The sequence below is a fragment of the Protobothrops mucrosquamatus genome, unplaced genomic scaffold (assembly GCF_001527695.2).
Source record: "Protobothrops mucrosquamatus isolate PMUCROS unplaced genomic scaffold, P.Mucros_1.0 scaffold1096, whole genome shotgun sequence".
Taxonomy (NCBI): Eukaryota; Metazoa; Chordata; class Lepidosauria; order Squamata; family Viperidae; genus Protobothrops; species Protobothrops mucrosquamatus.
Window position 1 is genome coordinate 316,080 of NW_015387319.1, and position 17,515 is coordinate 333,594.

Sequence of the window (17,515 nt, forward strand, 5' to 3'; positions counted from 1 at the left end):
TCCTCGCGCGCGCCCTCCATATACTCGCATGTCATTGCCCAATCACAGTTCAGCGCGCGCCCAATATTTGGTCGTCCTTTTACTGTCGTGTTTGCGGCCTCACCTGCGCTAGGAAAAAAATAAGGCGACGATCGTCCCCTCCCGTCCCGAATTCCCTATCTCCGGGAGGGAGGGGCACCCGTTGTTCTCTACTCTGGCGGCCTCCGTTTGTCCTTCCTTCCGTTCCTTAGGGGGGCGGACTCGCTGCCAGTTCCGCCTTTACCCCAAACTGTGGCGGTACTCCCGACGGAAGTGACGTCACTCCAGTGGTCGCCCACTCGCTGCTGGCAAAATCCGCCGGAGACGCTGGAATTTCAACAAGCGGAGGACGACGCTCGGCGCGCGTTCGGTCCTTGGCCAATGCAGAAGGCGGGATGGCTGCATACAAAAGCTTGGTAGTTGCAGATGGAAAATGATCTATAAATGACTGAGCACTAAACCAGAAATTTCAGAGACGTGCAACCATTCCGTGTGTTTTCCTAAATTGGGAATATACTGGAAGGAGAAAAAGTAGGAATAACAACGAATTCTCCCAAATGCTTTCGCATATGCATTTTATAAAACCCAATACATATTAGGCATTAAAGCAAAAGTATTAAAGATAATTGTTAATCCTAGGTAAGCATGCATCGGATCTTTTTGGACATCCCAATAAATTTACTTAAAAAACACCACACCATGCAATTCACTTGAATCCTTACAATCGTCTTTTAATTATCTCTTTCGTTTGTGCTCGTTTTTTATGATCCTTGTCATCGCGCTGCCAATAGCCCGCATTTCTGGAAACTGCCATAGGATTCATGCAGATCGTTTAAGCGTGTCTTAAGGCAAGAAATATTTATCGTAAATTCTAAATCCCATGGGATGGAAAATAATAAACCTTTCCCGAAAATGGTTTTCTCTTCCCATCAGTGCTAAAAAGTATTTTTTCATGTCTATCCAGTTGAGTCCACTGGGATTTGGGGGAATTAAAAAAATGATCAAAAAACAATTTCTACGTAGAATAGAATAACTTTGTCACTTTAAACGTACACTAATAAGCATACGTTAAAATGAAATTTCGTTGCATTCAGCTCTCTTAGAGGAAATTACACCTATTACATTAATTGTGTTGCATAATTTGTTCTTCAGCTTATTATTAAAAGCAAGGGATAAAAATACAAGGCACTGTCGGATCGTGTCAAATGAGACCTTAAGCGACGATTAAAACTTCTTTCAGGTAAAATTGACTTCTCAAATACTGAGCATTGCCCATACAGTTTTAAACAAGCTCTTGAATCCAAGACATTAGTCACGGGGGAAAAAAAAACCCCAAACAGTCCCAGGAAATAAATATCATGCCCTTTGAGTTAAAGAAATAGCAGAAGAAAGAATGGCTACTACAGTTTAACACGCCGAACTCTTTTTAAAGAATGGAAATTGAGCTCGCAGCAGTTTCCTAAAATTCTTCCCTGGATTATGTATCAAGCCGCATTTCTAGAAAAAAGGAGATTCTAAATAGAGAAAGGAACATGCCAGAAAAAGGCAATGGGACAACTCATGTGGTGGCCAGGAAAACTCCACGGACGGGGTGCTGATGTCACAAGCAGTCGAACTCGACCTTAACTTTGGTTTTTTTCTCCTTTCCATGAGCAACTGCTTTGGGACACGCCTCCCGGCTGCTCAGATCTTCTTCCTGGCCTGTAGGTGGCGAGCGAGGCTAAGTGAGCGGAGCGAGTGCCCAGGAAGGGAGGTGTGGCCAGGGCGTGGAGCCGAGGCCCGCCTCTTCCGGGGATCCGGGGGCAGCGTTGGTGCCGTGTTGCTGCCATGGCGGGGGAGGTTCGGTGGATCTACCGGGGGGATCCCCAGGAGGGGCAGAGCGCTCCGCTAGGTGAGACTCCCGTGGGGAAGTGGAATCGGTCGCATTGTGATCGTGGTTTTCTTCGAGGCTCTTGTTCCACTCAGCTTTACCGGGTTTTAGTTTTTCCACGCTGGGAGCCCTGCAGGAGGCGTGGACAGCGTGATATAGGGATTGTAAGAGAGGATGGGGTAGGCAATCTTGGCTCTTTTATGACTCGTGGACTTCAACTCCCAGAATTCCTGAGCCAGCATGGCTGGCTCAGGAATTCTGGGAGTTGAAGTCCACGAGTCATAAAAGAGCCAAGGTTGCCTACCCCTGGCGATAGGAAAAAGTTTGAGTCCTCGAACTGAGTGGTTCCTCCAAGGCCAGAAGCAGTAAGGAGGAACGGGTGGTGCTCTCGATCAAGAGAAATGAATTTACAGGTAGTCCTCGACTTATTGTTCGTTTAGTTCATTTAGTGACTGTTCAAAGTTACCACGGCACTGGAAAAAGAGACATGACCGTTTTTCACACTTAGGACGACGGTTGCAAGATCGCCATGGTCCTGTGGTCAAAATGCAGATGCTTCTCAACTGACTCATATTTATGACCGTCCCATTGTCCTGGGTCATGTGATCACCTTTTGCAACCTTCTGACAAGCAAAATCAATGGGGAAGCTAGATTAACTTAACAATCATATCCCTAATTTAACCAGTGATTCACTTAACACCTGTGGCAAGAAAGGTCATAAAATGGGGCAAAACTCAACAAACGTCATAGTAACCAAACTTTTGGGCTCAGTTGTGATCGTAAGTCGAGGACTACCTGAACTGTAGAGATATCTGTGCCAGTTTTTATCATTGCGCCCCATTCAAATGTGTGGACTTCTGCTCACCTGGACATAATCTTTAAACAAAATCTCATTGGGAAAGAATGAATTAGATATTTAGTCTGACATTTAAGATGTTATTCATAAATTTTTGGATAAAAATCGTGCTGGGAAGCTTTTAGTACTGGGCAAAATCCAAATTGATTTAAGCATCTTGAGATCTGCTTAGGTGTGACAACCTTTGATGAGGATGATGAATACAGTGATCTTGATTTCTTCTAGGATTCTTAATTGCTCTTCTCTTGCTGTTTAATTTCAGTTCAGTTTACAAATGGGAAACTGAAGAATCCTGAAAATATGAATTTCACTTTGTACAGAAGCAAAAATATCACTAATCCCAGAAAGAAGAATTATACAATTTTGGTAATTGCAAACTTGTTCCATGTTTTTGTGTTAATTTAAATATGTTGATCTATTCAATTTATGATATGCATTCGTTCCAGTGCAATCATTCATGTCTCTATTGAATTTCATAGCACCAATTTCCCTTTAAGGTATCTGCTCTGTGTGAGAATTGATGTCATACAGATGAAGGTTTATCTTTTATAAATTCCAGGAATGGAAGATCTTTTCAAATTGCTTCTTGTCATTCTACTGTATAACGCCAAGTCTAGGGTCTGAGAATTTTAGCTGCTTCAGTACATAACTTTAAAAAACTACACAACTAGACCCATGAAAAGTGCATACATGTTTGAGTTATCTTATATAAATAAAAATGTAAATGTTCGTTTGTTCAAAATCTTAAATCTCTGAAAGTTCTTCACCGATTGCTTTGAAATTTTGACACAACGTTGCATTCGAATACGCCCGTGTTTTTATATACCTGTATTATATAGATGTCACACCTGTGACAGGTAAAAACATGCTTTTTAAAAAAAACAGTGCCATCTGTTGGACGTAAAAGCAACACATGCTTTTACCAGACTGAGCCACAGCAACGCGTGGCTGGGTACAGCTAGTATTAAATAAAAACTTCATATGCATGTATTTCCCCTGCCTAGAAGTTTTGGTATAATTTATTAGGCATATAAGGGTTAATTGCATATGTGAGTATTAAATCTGAAATTTGTTATTAGTTATGCCCATGCATATTAAATAAGTTAATAGAAGAAACAATTTAACCATTAGCCTCCTGTTACCATCATGCAGTAAGGAAGTTATAATTGCTGTTATCAAATTCTCACTTTTGAATTGAATATCTCTGGTAGATTTTTGTGGAAATTGCATTTGTTTTAAAATGATATATCTTTAATACATTAATATATGCAATGTAATTTACTGAATTAAAATGCAATAATGTCTGCCTAAATCATACAGAGTCAAAAATCAGTTGATATATAAAATTTTAGTATACAATATACAATACCAAAAGACAGCAACATAAAAAGCTTAGAGATATATAGGTGCTTGGGTCAAAAGCAATTAATAAAATATCATAGACACCGTTCTCTATTTTCCTTGTTATCTGCTTGAACTTATGTATATATTACATTGCTTTCAGGATATAATTTTTAATAAAAATAATGGACAATTTCTGATTGAGTACAATAAGTAAAACCAACTTACATAGCTGGGCTTAGTAAACATTAGTAAACATTTAACTGAGATATATTAGAGGAGACTATAGATCTGCTTACTTGGCATTCATTTATACTTTGTTGTAATTAATTCATACCTGGGAAGTCTTAGGATAAAATGGGAAAACCTTCTGGAAAATGCCTTTACCTAGAAAACCAGCATCCATAGCTTATAGCTTCTTCTTCTTTTTTCCCATTCAGAATGCAGAAACAGATCGGCTGTCTTACGTAGGAAATAACTTTGGTGCAGGAGCCCTAAAATGCAATACTCTTTGCAGGTATAATGAATATGTCTGTATCTCTAAAATGCATTAAATAATATTTATTGCATTTATTGTATGAATATATAAAATATATTTGCTTTCTTTAGCAAGTCAGAATTAGCCAAGCATTAATAGCTTCAGAGTAACAATATTGATTTCCTCTCAGTGTCGTAATACGATATTTGTGATTCAAAGTGATAAATAAGACAGTCTGTTTGGAGGATTGATGGGGCTTGAAAGCAAATAATAATGCATGCCTGAAAATATATTACAGTGATGCTTCTATATGTTCAGAATGGAAGAAATACTTGTGTTTTATGGTAATTGTCTATTGCATTTTTTTGGTTTTGGAATTTTATTTGTAAGATGTATATGTTGTCTCAATCAATACAGTCAAATTAACAGTTTAAAATACAGGTAGTCCTTCACTTACAACTGTTCATAATAGTGACCATTCAGAGTAATAACAGCACTGAAAAGAGTGACTTATGACCATTTTTCACACTTGTGACCGCTGCAGCATTCCCATGGTCGCATGAGCAAAATTCGGCAACTGGTTCATATTCATGACGGTTGCTGGGTCCGGGGTCATGTGATCAACTTTTGACAAGCAAAGTCAGTGGGGAAGCCAGATTCACTTAAGAATTGTGTTACTAATTGAACAACTGCAGTGATTCATTAAACAACTGTGGCAAGAGAGGCCGTAAAATGGGGCAAAGCTCACCCAACATGTCTCGTTTAGCAACATACATTTTGGGCTCAACTGCAGTCATAAGTCGAGGACTGCCTGTAGTAGTTTGTACTATAGTTAACACAATCTGAAAGTTGGGGAGGTACAAGGAAGGGAAAAAAAATAAGTATAAGTCACATAAAGAGCCACTTTGATGGTCTGTTGTGGTTAAGGCACCAAGCTAGAAACTGGGAGACCTGGTTGAGGCTCTAACCCGCACCTTGGGTACAAATGACCAGACTGGGTCATTTTCTCTCAGCCCTAGGAAGAAGACCATGGAAAACTCACTTTTAAAATCTTGCCAAGAAAATTGAATGGACTTGTCCAGGCAGTTGCCAGGGTCAATACTGACTCATCTCGCCACCCTCCTGAATTCACATAGAGTTTGTAGTGCAAATGACAAATCTAGGAAGAGTTGAATAATATTTGGTTCTAATGGAGCTACAGTAGTGGAGTTGACATAGTAATCTGGGAAAAAGAAGAAAAGAAGAGGTGTTTAGTTCAGCATTCAAGTAACCTTAGAGATTTCATAATAGTTTTAAAGTACTATTTTACAGTTTTAAAAAAGTAACATGGAAGGGAAGGAAGGAAGGAAGGAAGACACTTGGTTACATCCAATATTGGTTACATCCAATATTTTGGAAACTGAGTCTAATTTATAATTTTCTGTCTTTTTTCCTTCTACCTCTTCGTCTATTCCCCACACCTACATGGGAAATCCTCTATTACACTTTTAAGAGGTATAAAGAGAGTTGTAAAGGAGTTTTTTTTTAAAAAACCCATTCTATTGTAAAATGCTACTTCTGACACTTCTGAAGCCAGACTAGCCATTCTAAATTCTTTTAAAATTAAAGAGAAAACTACTCAACACCATCTCTTCCATTAGATATTTTGTTGGCGTGTTAGATGAACCCTCTGGGCAAATGGAAGTCTACAATGCAGAATTGTTCAACTTGCATCCATTACTTTCAGGTAGGTAAAGCATGGCTTTTCTTATTTTAATTATTGGCATGGTTACCTGGAATAGGAAAATGATTTTTTTTAATTTACTTATTTCTCCCCCTTAATTTTTGTATAAATAATTTAAGACAGCCCAGAAGCCAGTGAACTTTGTGATGATGTCCTTTTTTATACACAGCCATCAATCAATCAATAAAAGTTATTTACTGCTTCATATTGGTTTTTCCCTATGCAGGACTTGGGATATGTTTTCCTTTATTGATTCATACAGAACTCACTGCCCTGAATGTTTAACAAGAACATTAGACACAGTGCTCATTCTGCTGTAGATTTTCAGAATACCAATGAAATTAAGTGGTACCAAATACTCCCAATCTGTAGAAAGCAACCCACAGAGTAGGTTCAGTTCAAGTTTTCCTAATGCACTAGTTTTCTGTAGAAAGGAATATTTAACATTTTAAAACATTAATCCCGAAACTGCATTTGGAAATATTAAATTCCTGGAAGAATGTACTGCATGTTTTTTTCTGAATGTGTTCCCATCTCCTGGTCAGGATTTGAGAATTGGTTGATGGAGGAAAGATCTAGCTTTTAATAACATTTGTATCTCTGAAAACTAGCTATCAGATTTATCTGCCCTGCACTAACACGGCTCCTTTTACCAAGCATGTATAATAATCCTTGATCAGAAGAATTTAAAAGAATGTGTTGATAATAGACAGCTAATATATCTTCTTTCCAAGAGTGCTTTAATACTGTTTGATTGGCACGATGGATGGATTGATGGATCAGGAGTCTTGTTGGTTCTGATTTTACTTTATTTCCTCTGTTGTTTTTCTTAACAGATGATGTAGCAGATAATGACCTGTCAGAATATTTGGCTAAATCCTACAGAGAGAAGGTATGTTAAGCAATTAGGATACTATGATTGGAAAATTTATTTTAATACTTTGCTGTATTAAAAGGACTTTAGATTTATTTATTTAAATTTGCCATGTAAATGGTAATAGTGTTGGGGTAAATTTTCAGCCATATTTTTAAAAAATGTTCTTATTCTGGACTATTTCTCCTTGTGGTTTCTCTTTGCTAGAATTTCAGCACACTTGCCATTCTTAAATAATTTCAGTGTTTTGGTGAGAAAGGTTTCAGTTCAGCGTAAGTAAAAAATGGAAACTAGAACACTGTTTTTAAACTATTGATATTTCATTCCCCTCTCATTAGTCGTTTCTAATTTGAATGCTTAAATCCATGTTGAAGTCATTCCACATGATTCATGCCCTTAAATAAGGAATCTAGTTTGATGGGAGACCATTGCTCAATCTTGGAGCATATCCTTTCTATACAAGTGCTGCTCCTTTAACCTGCCACTTGTTCAGTGACCATTCAAACTTATGACGGCAGTGGTAGTTACAACTGGTCATCATCCTTGTAGCTGGCACAGCATCCCCACGTGATCAGGATTTGTAACCTTTCCTGCCATATTCCCACAACCAAAGTCAATGGGAAGCCAGCAGGAAGTCAGAAGCGATGGCCACATGAAGGCTTCACTTAACAACAACAACTGGGACAGCTGGAGCTAAGCAGTGCGGTCACATGATTTTTCAGCTTACAATCTTGTGTCTTAACAATGGTGTTTCTGATTCCAATTAGCGTTGTTAAGCGAGAATTACCTATGCTGTAGTTGGTCATTTTCCAGCTTCTCCAGATTAGGTGTGTTTTGGATAGCGTTGATGAAAGTGGCTTGGAAAAAGTCTGTTGCAGCAACAAGGTCAACAATTGATAAGACAGAATCCTACCGGAGGAACTTTTTATTCAGAATTAACTTTGGTCCTCATCTCATTGATTCTTGATAGCTTCAGGTCTCTACTTGAAAACCATGTGACCTCAAAGCCCCAGTATAGCAGTATACAAATTAATTCATGCAACTCCCTATACAGTATATATTGTTCTCATGTTGGCATTGAGTGAATTATTGACAGATACTGTGCTTTCCTTTTGTTGTTGTTTTTTTGCTTTTAGTAACCAAATCATTAATAATAACAATGCAAATGTAATGGTAAAAGAAAAAAAATGAGATCATCCCACTGAAAAATAGGATCTTTCCCACAAAATGAAACCTTTCTACAATATTGGGCTGTAATTAAATAGTAATACATTCTATAATTTCAGTGAAGCGTCTTCCAAAGCTGCCACTGAATTTTATTGACATGTTGATGTGATTCCTCACATGAAAGTATTAACTTCACAAAGGAAAGAAATATTAAATATTAATAGTAATAGTAAATGACACACAAGTATTTAATATTTCTTTCCTTTATGTTAACATAATTTTTATTGCATTTAAAGGTAATGTAAATATAGTTTTTATCATCGCTTTATCCACATCTTTGTCCTGGTTCTGCTTACAACAGCAGATAAGTGTACAATATAAAGTTGGCTCCCATTTAAAATCCAGGTTGATTATAGTGAGCAGCTTTCTAGCAAACTTGATTGAATTTGCTATTTCAGCTGCCTCACTAAAAATGACTGTTAAAAAGAGCTTTTTAAAAAGCAGCTGAATCTAAAAAGATAATCGATTACTTAGAAGACAACTGATATATTCTGTTTTCTTTCCCGCAAAATGAAGTTTGGAGGTGGATTTGGAGTAATGTTCTTCTAGGCCAGACATGTCAAACTCGTGACGTCGCGCGACGTATCAGAGCTTTTTCCCAATTGCCGGCAATGGGGTGGGCGCGGTTTCCTGGTGACGCATCCGGCCCGCAGGCCGGCAGTTTGAGACCCCTGTTCTAGGCTGTCTTGTTATGGGCAGAAAAGGGCTTGACATTTTTAGTACTTTGTGTTCTTGCTAGCTGCCTCTAAGCTGAATTTCCCCCACAAGAGAGCCCAGTAGAAGTAGCACTTTGTAGCTTATACTATATAGCAATCTCTTGATAATTTTACAGGTGGATCTCTGCATTGAAGCCTTTGGAACCAACAAACAGAGAAAAGCTTTGAATTCTCGGAGAATGAATGAAGTCAGAAAAGAGGTATTAAATAAAGCAGTGATTAAAGCTGCAGAAGATATCATAGAGACAAAAGGTGTTGCTGGTAGGTATCAAAAGCCATGAAGTAAAGAATTGGAGCTGTGAGCCAATCTAAGATCTCTCTTTTTTAGTGTAATAGAGAAGCGTATTGCTGGTTATGTAATTTATTTTGGGCGTAATCATAAAGTGACAACCTTGCATGCAAATGAGTCTCATCTATCTAAAAATAATTATTAAATGTTGAAAGGGCCTCTGTCCTGCCATTTACCTCCATATGATTCTCATCTAGGCAGCCCACTAATAATCATCTTTCCATTATTTGAACCAGACCCTTTTTTCTAAATGTTTAAAAGGTTCTCTACATTGCTTGGCCATTTCAGATATTTACTACTATGGTTTTAATTTTTTGTTAAACGGCTCAGTATTGCTGCTTACTTTTTTTTTAAAGTTCCAATGTAATTAAGTATAAAATATTTTCAATATCTTTCAATTTCCCATTGTTGTTTCTTTTAAAATTACAGTATACATTAGATTTGCCCTCGTTATGCCTCAAATTCTGGTATCCTACAACACCTATAACACCCCTGCAACTATCCACATCTTTTCAAATATAAATACCTCCAATAAAATCCTTTGTATATAAGGATTTAAGTTTATAAGTAGCTGAATTGCATATCCTTATTTATTGAACTTTCTTCTGTACCTTTCCAAACTGGGGTGTTTCTCCATGTGTTAGATTGCAGCTCTCATTTTAGAGTGCTCCAACCAGCGTTGGTGATTAACTAACAAAGCATAGAAATGGATAGTACACAGATCTTGTATTCCTTGCTGTTATTTCAGAATTTTCATCCTAGGAAAATTATACTTGACATTCTCTCTTTTGCTCCCTCTAATTTTTTCCCTCTCCCCTTTCTGAAAAACATTTGCACGATTTTATTTATTCATTGTTTTTATTAACATCCTTTGTTCCAACTAATATGTGGCCAATATTCTTAGGTGTTGTTTGGTAAGTATCTTGAATATTCATGTTATTTCATATTATTTTACTTTACCTTTGTTTCAGTGCTTTAACTGCAGTACTTTGTTCTAAACTGTTTTCTGAATGTCAGTACAGTAAGGCAGTCTGAAAATGATGGGAACTGTATTCCAACACATACAGAAAAAGTTGAGAAAGACTCTTTAATAATTAAGGTATTAACTTTTTTTCAAATAAACATCCTGTTAAATAAATAAAATATTTCTTTTTTTTATTTGTTTTCAAAGCATTGGTTCATGATGCAGCAGAAGATGAGAAAACTGATGTCTCATTGGTTCTTCCTCTGTGCCATGAAGATGCTGAAAATCCAGAGGACGTTTACAAGTTTGAAGATAGTATCCTTTATAAGCAGAATAAAGTCTGAGAGAATGGACCTTAACATGAATATTAAAGAAAAAGTATGCCCTTTATTATTGAAGAGCACATGCAGAGAAAGACCACGAGTTCTATTGTGAATATGTTGTACATACAACCTGAGTATCTAAAAACCATTGGACCAGGGAGTTAGGGAAAGGAAACAGTTGCCAAGAATTGTTACCTTCCTCATAAATGTTTCTGGAAAATCTTATCCTATACAAGAAAGAGAATTGTACTTAGTCACAGAGAAGAACTGGACAAGAAACCTGATGTTTTTCTTCATTTTCAAAAAATCTGACCTGGCAGTATTCTTTGTTTGCTGCATCACTGACTCATTCATTCTAAACCCTTCTCTTCTGAATGTGTGTTATCATTTTAAATCTTGCAGAGATAATAAATACACATTGAAAGTCTTCCCTAACCCTATAACTTCTGATGAATGGGGATGGGGATAGGATAGGATAGGATAGGATAGAATTCCTTATTGGCCAAGTGTGATTGGACACACAAGGAATTTGTCTCCGGTTCATAAGCTCACAGTTTACATATAAACAGCAAGTAATAGGTCATAGATCATAATCATAGTTACAATCATTAATCATAAGTTACAAACAAACAACAATTGATAAACCATAAGAAACCAATAGGAGAAGACAGCAGGAAAGAAAAGATGAGAAATGAGACAGTGTTGTGTGAATTAAGTGTTCAGCAGAGTGATGGCACTCTGATATGTTATTACAACTAGGTGGGAACTCTGGAAGTTGTATGCCCAATAAATTTGGAGGATTCCAAGCTGGACAGGCTAGGAAAGCATTTGTGCAGTTCAGATCATGATTTAGTTTCTTTCCTTTTGATTTAAGTAGATAAAAGCTTTGCTGTGCTACTGAGGAAAATACGTTTTAATTAATCCAGCAGAAAGCTCTCTTATATAGATTAATGTAATGAAGGGACCTGTGCAATCTCAATACAGGTAGTCCTCAACTTACGATCAATCATTTAGCAGCTTTTTGAAGTTAAGATGGACCTCCAAAAAGTACATACAACATGATCGCAAAGTTCTAATGGCTGCAAGCATATATACCCTGCAGTCACATGATTGCATTTTGGGCATTTTGCAACCAGCTCACCTTTATGGCCATTTACATTGTCCCACAGTCACATGACTGCCTTTTTTTTTTTTTGCTGGTTTCTGGCATTTAATTTCAGTTTTCCGCCCATTGGATAAAATAGATTTCCCTAACAGCTGTATCATTCGCTTGGCACCTGGTGTCTACTTAACATCTGCCACAAAAGTCATAAAATTAAGTGCAGTCATGGTGTGACCTTAACAACTGCAATGACTTAACAACCATAATTCTGGACTCAGTTATGGTCATAAGTTGAGGACTGCTTATATAGTGGGGTTTTTTTCCCTTTTAATGAGAAGCTGTTTGTTCTTTTATCCTTAAGAGGATCCAGCCTCAATCCTCTGGTGTATAAGCTTCTGCTTTATATTGAGATTGCCTTGGTGAGTAAGAAATACCTGTCTAAAACATCCTAAACGTGTCTCCAGTCATTTCACCTGCTGAATTTGAGGCACTTCAGGCTCCATCTGCAGTTTTCACGAACATAACAGCAGCTGACATTCTCAAAATGACTGAAGAGAAAAGGTAAAGATCCTCCAAATACAGTTTGGGGCAAAGTATTATTAATGTAGTCTTTACATGATTTACATGGTTTAAAATAGAAATATAGTTAGCGGTTAATTTTGTAAAGAAGGAACCGGTGCATCATTTCTGTCATTTGAAGACTGAAAGATCAAGGGGTGGGTAAATACTCATGTGTGAACAGCCATTAGAATCTAATACAAATCCTCTGTTGCTTTTTGCCTTAGGGTGCTTTGCGCATTCTAATGAAGGCTCTCAAATGGCATGTACAATTTATCTTTCGTGATATTATTTTGTGGAATTAGTGTAAGAGTATTCTGAAGCAGTGTTTCTAAGGCCTCCTAGTTTGACAATGTGCCTGCCCCGAGTTAAAAGAAAATGTACAGGAAAACACTTCTCTAAGGTTTTCATGATTTTATTCTTGTGGTATCATATATATCATTTGAAATTGAATATCTGCATAATCCTCCTGTGTATGTGGGTTGTTTTTAGGAAAGTAAGAGGTTGCCCTTATCCAAAATAAGAGCATTTGTCTGCTCAGTATAATGTTGCTCAGTATTATCTACTCTGAATGGAAAGAATTTTCCACAATTTCAGATGGACCTCTTTCCAGCCAGTCTTTCCTGTACCGGTAGTCCTTACAACAGTTCATTTAGTGACCGTTCAAAGTTTACAGCAGCATTGAAAAAAATGACTTATGACCATTTTTCACAGTTAGGACTATTGCAGCTTCCCCCTCAGTCACATGATTTATATTCTGATGCTTGACAATTGACTCACCTTTATGACGGTTGCGGTGTCCTGGGGTCACGTGATCACCCTTTGAAACCTTCTGACAAGCAAAGTCAACAGGGGAACCTGGTTCACTTAACAACTGTGTTATTAATTTAACAGCCGCAGTGATTCAGTCAACAAATGTGACAACAAAAGTCATAAAATGGGGCAAAATTCACTTAACAAATTTCTCACTTCGCAACATAAATTTTGGGCTTAATTTTGGTCGTAGGTTGAGGACTACCTGTACATGCCAGAGACTGAATATGGGTCCTACTGCATATAAAACTAATCAACCATTTCTCAGCTACCGCTCTCCACCTTTTTGATTTTTTGGGGGTGGAGAACATGCCTTTACTTGGATGTATGTATGGGTAGGACGTTCCTTTGTAAGTGTATAAAAGAAGGAATTATTAGCACTAGTTGTGCTGAGCTGCAAAGAGAGGAAAAGGAAAAAGAGAAAAGAACGTACATCTATTGCTACAATACTTCTAGTCCAGAAATGCAGATTGCGGATCCACTTGTTTAAATCTGAGCAAAATATATACACTGCAGCAGGTAACATGTAGTAGATTGTGCTGTGTTTAAAGGGAGACAGTTTCTGTTGATATAAACTTGATCGCTTTCGATCCACACAGAATTTTGTCATCTTAACAGCAGCTGAAATTGCAGCTCTTGCTACCTACTTCCTAACTGCTTTTTGAGCCGTAAAACAAAATCTTTTCTGTCTTGCTTAGCTACTGTTCCTTTGTCTTGGATGAGCTTAAATCCATGCCTTTGAACGAGAAGAGTTACGATCACAAAGCACGTTGCCTCTGGTTTCTTGACTGTCTTGTCAAGCTGAACTCACAAAAGGTCGTTAAAAAGAAACGTAAGGATTTTTTTCCCCCTCTCTGATATCAAATATATTTTTGTTTATTTATTTGACTTATATCCTGCTTGGCCGCCAGGAGCTCAGTTGTACATAATGTTCCTCCTCCTATTTCTCTCCACAACAAACTTGTGAGCTAGAGTGGATAGAGAGAGAGGAATTGCCCCCAAATCAGCCACTGCACTTCCATGTATGAGTATGAGGAAGACTTGAACCCAGGCTTCCCAATCCTAGTCCAAAACCTTCACTATTGCACCACACTAGCTCTCATTATAGAAGAGAGCCTAATTCTTGGGGGAAATTAAACCAGAAAAGGTAAGTGGTTATTTTTGCCTTCCATCTGTAATGAAGTCCGACTCTTAGACATTTCAGTTAGCTAGAAATAGAGGCCAGAACACCTCATGCGCGCTAATTGGGGAAAGCCTAATGTAATTTGATTTGTATAATTTTCAAGCAGTTTAATACATCTTTTAGATTTCTTTAAAATGTATAGGGACCATGAAGACGGCATAAAATGCCCAGTTCAATTCTGTATTGATTGATTTATTTGATTTTTTTTCTTCTGTTCAGTCATGTCCGATGCTTGGAGACTGCCTGGAGAAATCTCTGCAGTTTTCTTGGCAAGGTTTTTCAGAAGTGGTTTGCCATTGCCTTCCTCCCATGGTTGAGAAAGATAGTTTTGTGCCCAAGGCAGGACTAGAACTCACAGTCTCCCAGTTTCTTGGCTTATGCCTGAACCGCGACACCAAACCAGCTCCTTAGTAGCATGGCGCTGACTGTTCTAACTGTGAAATAGAAATCAAAATGGCTTATTTTGAAGTTAGGCTATTTTTTTCACAAGCTTAAAGTAGCTAATTGTATACTTGGACTGAGAGGTTTCAGGATTGGGATGTACTAACATTAAAATATTTTGTAAACCTTTATGAAGGGAATCAGCATATTGAAATGACAACGTTTTATTGCAGTGTAGGTGGCGGCCTATAGAGCATCCTGAGCTAAAATGAACCATCTATGAGTAGACATTGGAGTACACACTTTATGCTTTATTTCTCACTTAGGGGCAAGAAATGTTTTCAGTTCTTATTGTAAGATCCTATGAAACATAACAGATTTTTCTGAAAATTTTAGGTTGGAATTTCTACAAACCTCATGATTTTTATGCAATGTTTGGGTATTTTTTTACAACTTCAGCCTTTAATCATGAAGAGGGCAATGGATTCTGTTCTCTTACCCCCTCTTTATCCTACTGAACTCCAATTTGCTCTTCTGCAGTCTTACCAACTTGCTATACTCTCAGCTATATTTGGTAATTGGTTTTTCTTAAAATGAAAATTGATAATTCTTAAGATTTTATATTCTGCATGTTTTCTGTGTCCAGTATTCTGTTTGTTTACAATGTCTTCAGTTTGTACTATGCAGACTCCTCTGGTCATTCTGATTCTTATTTGGATTGGAGATTTGGAGGATTTTGGAACACTAACTTTTTTATTTCCAACTTTAGATGCCATGGGCCCCACTTGTCCAGACATCATCAGCAACAAACTTGTGAAAACTTTCACAGCACTATCTTATGGCAATGGCAGGTAAAAAAAAAACCAGCCCTTTGATTTCAAGTCTAGTAAAATTTATAAATTTATAAATACGTTTATTAATGAATTGGTTTATTATACTTTAGAGACTTACAAAATCATACATCATTGCTTAAAAAGAAATAGCATGCAAAATATGCTTGAAATCAAAAGAAAACAGATGTGTTTCTTTATTTCAAATGTATTATATACAGGAGGATCATGCCAAGAAACTGCTCAGTAGAAATCCTTAGTAGTTGCAATTAAGTGAAATGTACAGATGTTTGTTCTTAAAAAAAGAGAATATAAGGAAACACAATGAGAATAAAAGGCAATTCATATAATTGTTATTTTCCTTTTTGCATCTGATGTATTTTTAATAATCCCATGGAAGGGAAACCTCTTTTAACATTAAAGCACTATATGAGGGAACATTATTCAGGAGTACCATCTCCCAGCTCTGTGCCCTGTTAGGGTTCAGGATTAAGATTATCTCTGTTTTTACTACCTGTGTTTTCCGGAAAATAAGATGAGTCTTATATTAATTTTTGCTCCAAAAGACACGTTAGATCTTATTTTCCGGTTAGGTCTTATTTTGGGGAAAATATGGTACTAAATGCGTCCGTCTGGCTGATGATCTTAACTGGAGCTTATTTTGGGGCTAGAGCTTACATTACGAGCATCCTGAAAAATCATGCTAGGGCTTATTTTCTGGGAAACGGGTAAGTAACTTCCTCTCCCATTTTAAGAAAAAAAGATTGTATAAAATGGTAAGCAATTAATGTCTTATTCCATTTCAAGCTGCCTTATTTTTGTTGATAAAAATAGTTTTGTGCTGTTTTTAATTGGGCTTTTTGATGTATATAGTTAAAAGTTGTGGAATGGAAATTATGATTATTAGGCAAAAGATTATGATTGTTAGGCATAAAGGTTTTGTGCAGAAACTTTAAAGCTCTATTTTGTAACTATTGGAAATCTTAAGAGCTTCCTGAGACCCTGTTTAGTGAAATGGTTAAAGGCACAAGGCATAAGGAGACCATGTGTTCTGGTCCTGCCTTGGACACAAAACTAGCTGAGTGACTTTGGGCCAGTCACTCTCTTTCAGCCCTAAGAAGGAGGCAATAACAAATCATTTCCCAGATGTAGCCAAGAAAACTTCAGGGACTGGTCCAGCCATTTTCTAAGAGTCAATACTGACTTGAAGGAACATGCTGTATTTTGTATAAATGAGTCCCATATTTCATTTTACTTATCTACATATACATCTATAGCCAATCCACTCATAGGTTGTAATTAAAGAAGAAGAATACAAAATGAAACATCTAAAACAGAGATGCTTACAATTATACAGACTGTTGAATTTGTATTCTGCTGGCACAAAATACTATGCAGAATATAGGAAACTTACCGTTTTATTTTACTGCTTTCTAGGAGGGTGTAGAAAGAATATAGCAGCAAGGTTGCATAGTTTTTTTGTATTATGGTTTTCTTATCCTTTTTTCCCATTTTGTATTTCAGGATACAAAATGTAATTTCAGCGTCAATGAAAGTTAAGATAACAGCATACGTTATAACCCTGGCTTTGCATATTAACAATTTTCAAACAGATCTGACAGTCTTGCAGCGAGATCTGAAATTACGTGAAAACAAGTATGATTAACAGCACAATTGTATTTTTTATCTATTCCCTTACTAATGGACTAAGAACTGACTTTTGAGGTGTGCCTAGAAAACCATATGTTCCCCCATTATTTTGATTTTGATTTTTGATTTTGATTTTGATTTTATTAAATTTATACCCCGCCCTTCTCCCGGAGGACTCAGGGCGGCTTACAGCCAGTTTAAAACAATGGTACAATACAATACAAAATTTAAAAAGATTAAAAATAACTATTTAAATTTGGCCGCTTCTACTAAAAATTTAATTTAAAACCCCTTTAAAATACCCCTAGGCCAGTCCTG

General features: G+C 37.0%; 1 protein-coding gene across 1 annotated transcript in view; it reads left to right on the forward strand.

Annotated features, from left to right (window-relative positions):
- Positions 1-1,840: 1,840 nt before the first annotated feature.
- Positions 1,841-17,515, forward strand: part of POLR1E (RNA polymerase I subunit E) — an 18,728-nt gene continuing 3,053 nt past the window's right edge. Inside the window, exons 1-11 of the mRNA XM_015820231.1 lie at positions 1,841-1,909; positions 3,008-3,111; positions 4,527-4,603; positions 6,205-6,290; positions 7,124-7,179; positions 9,221-9,365; positions 10,565-10,672; positions 12,247-12,343; positions 13,852-13,985; positions 15,487-15,568; positions 17,072-17,203. Of these exons, the coding sequence (XP_015675717.1) occupies positions 1,846-1,909; positions 3,008-3,111; positions 4,527-4,603; positions 6,205-6,290; positions 7,124-7,179; positions 9,221-9,365; positions 10,565-10,672; positions 12,247-12,343; positions 13,852-13,985; positions 15,487-15,568; positions 17,072-17,203 (1,085 nt within the window). The 5' untranslated portion in view covers positions 1,841-1,845. The remainder of the gene's footprint in view (positions 1,910-3,007; positions 3,112-4,526; positions 4,604-6,204; positions 6,291-7,123; positions 7,180-9,220; positions 9,366-10,564; positions 10,673-12,246; positions 12,344-13,851; positions 13,986-15,486; positions 15,569-17,071; positions 17,204-17,515) is intronic.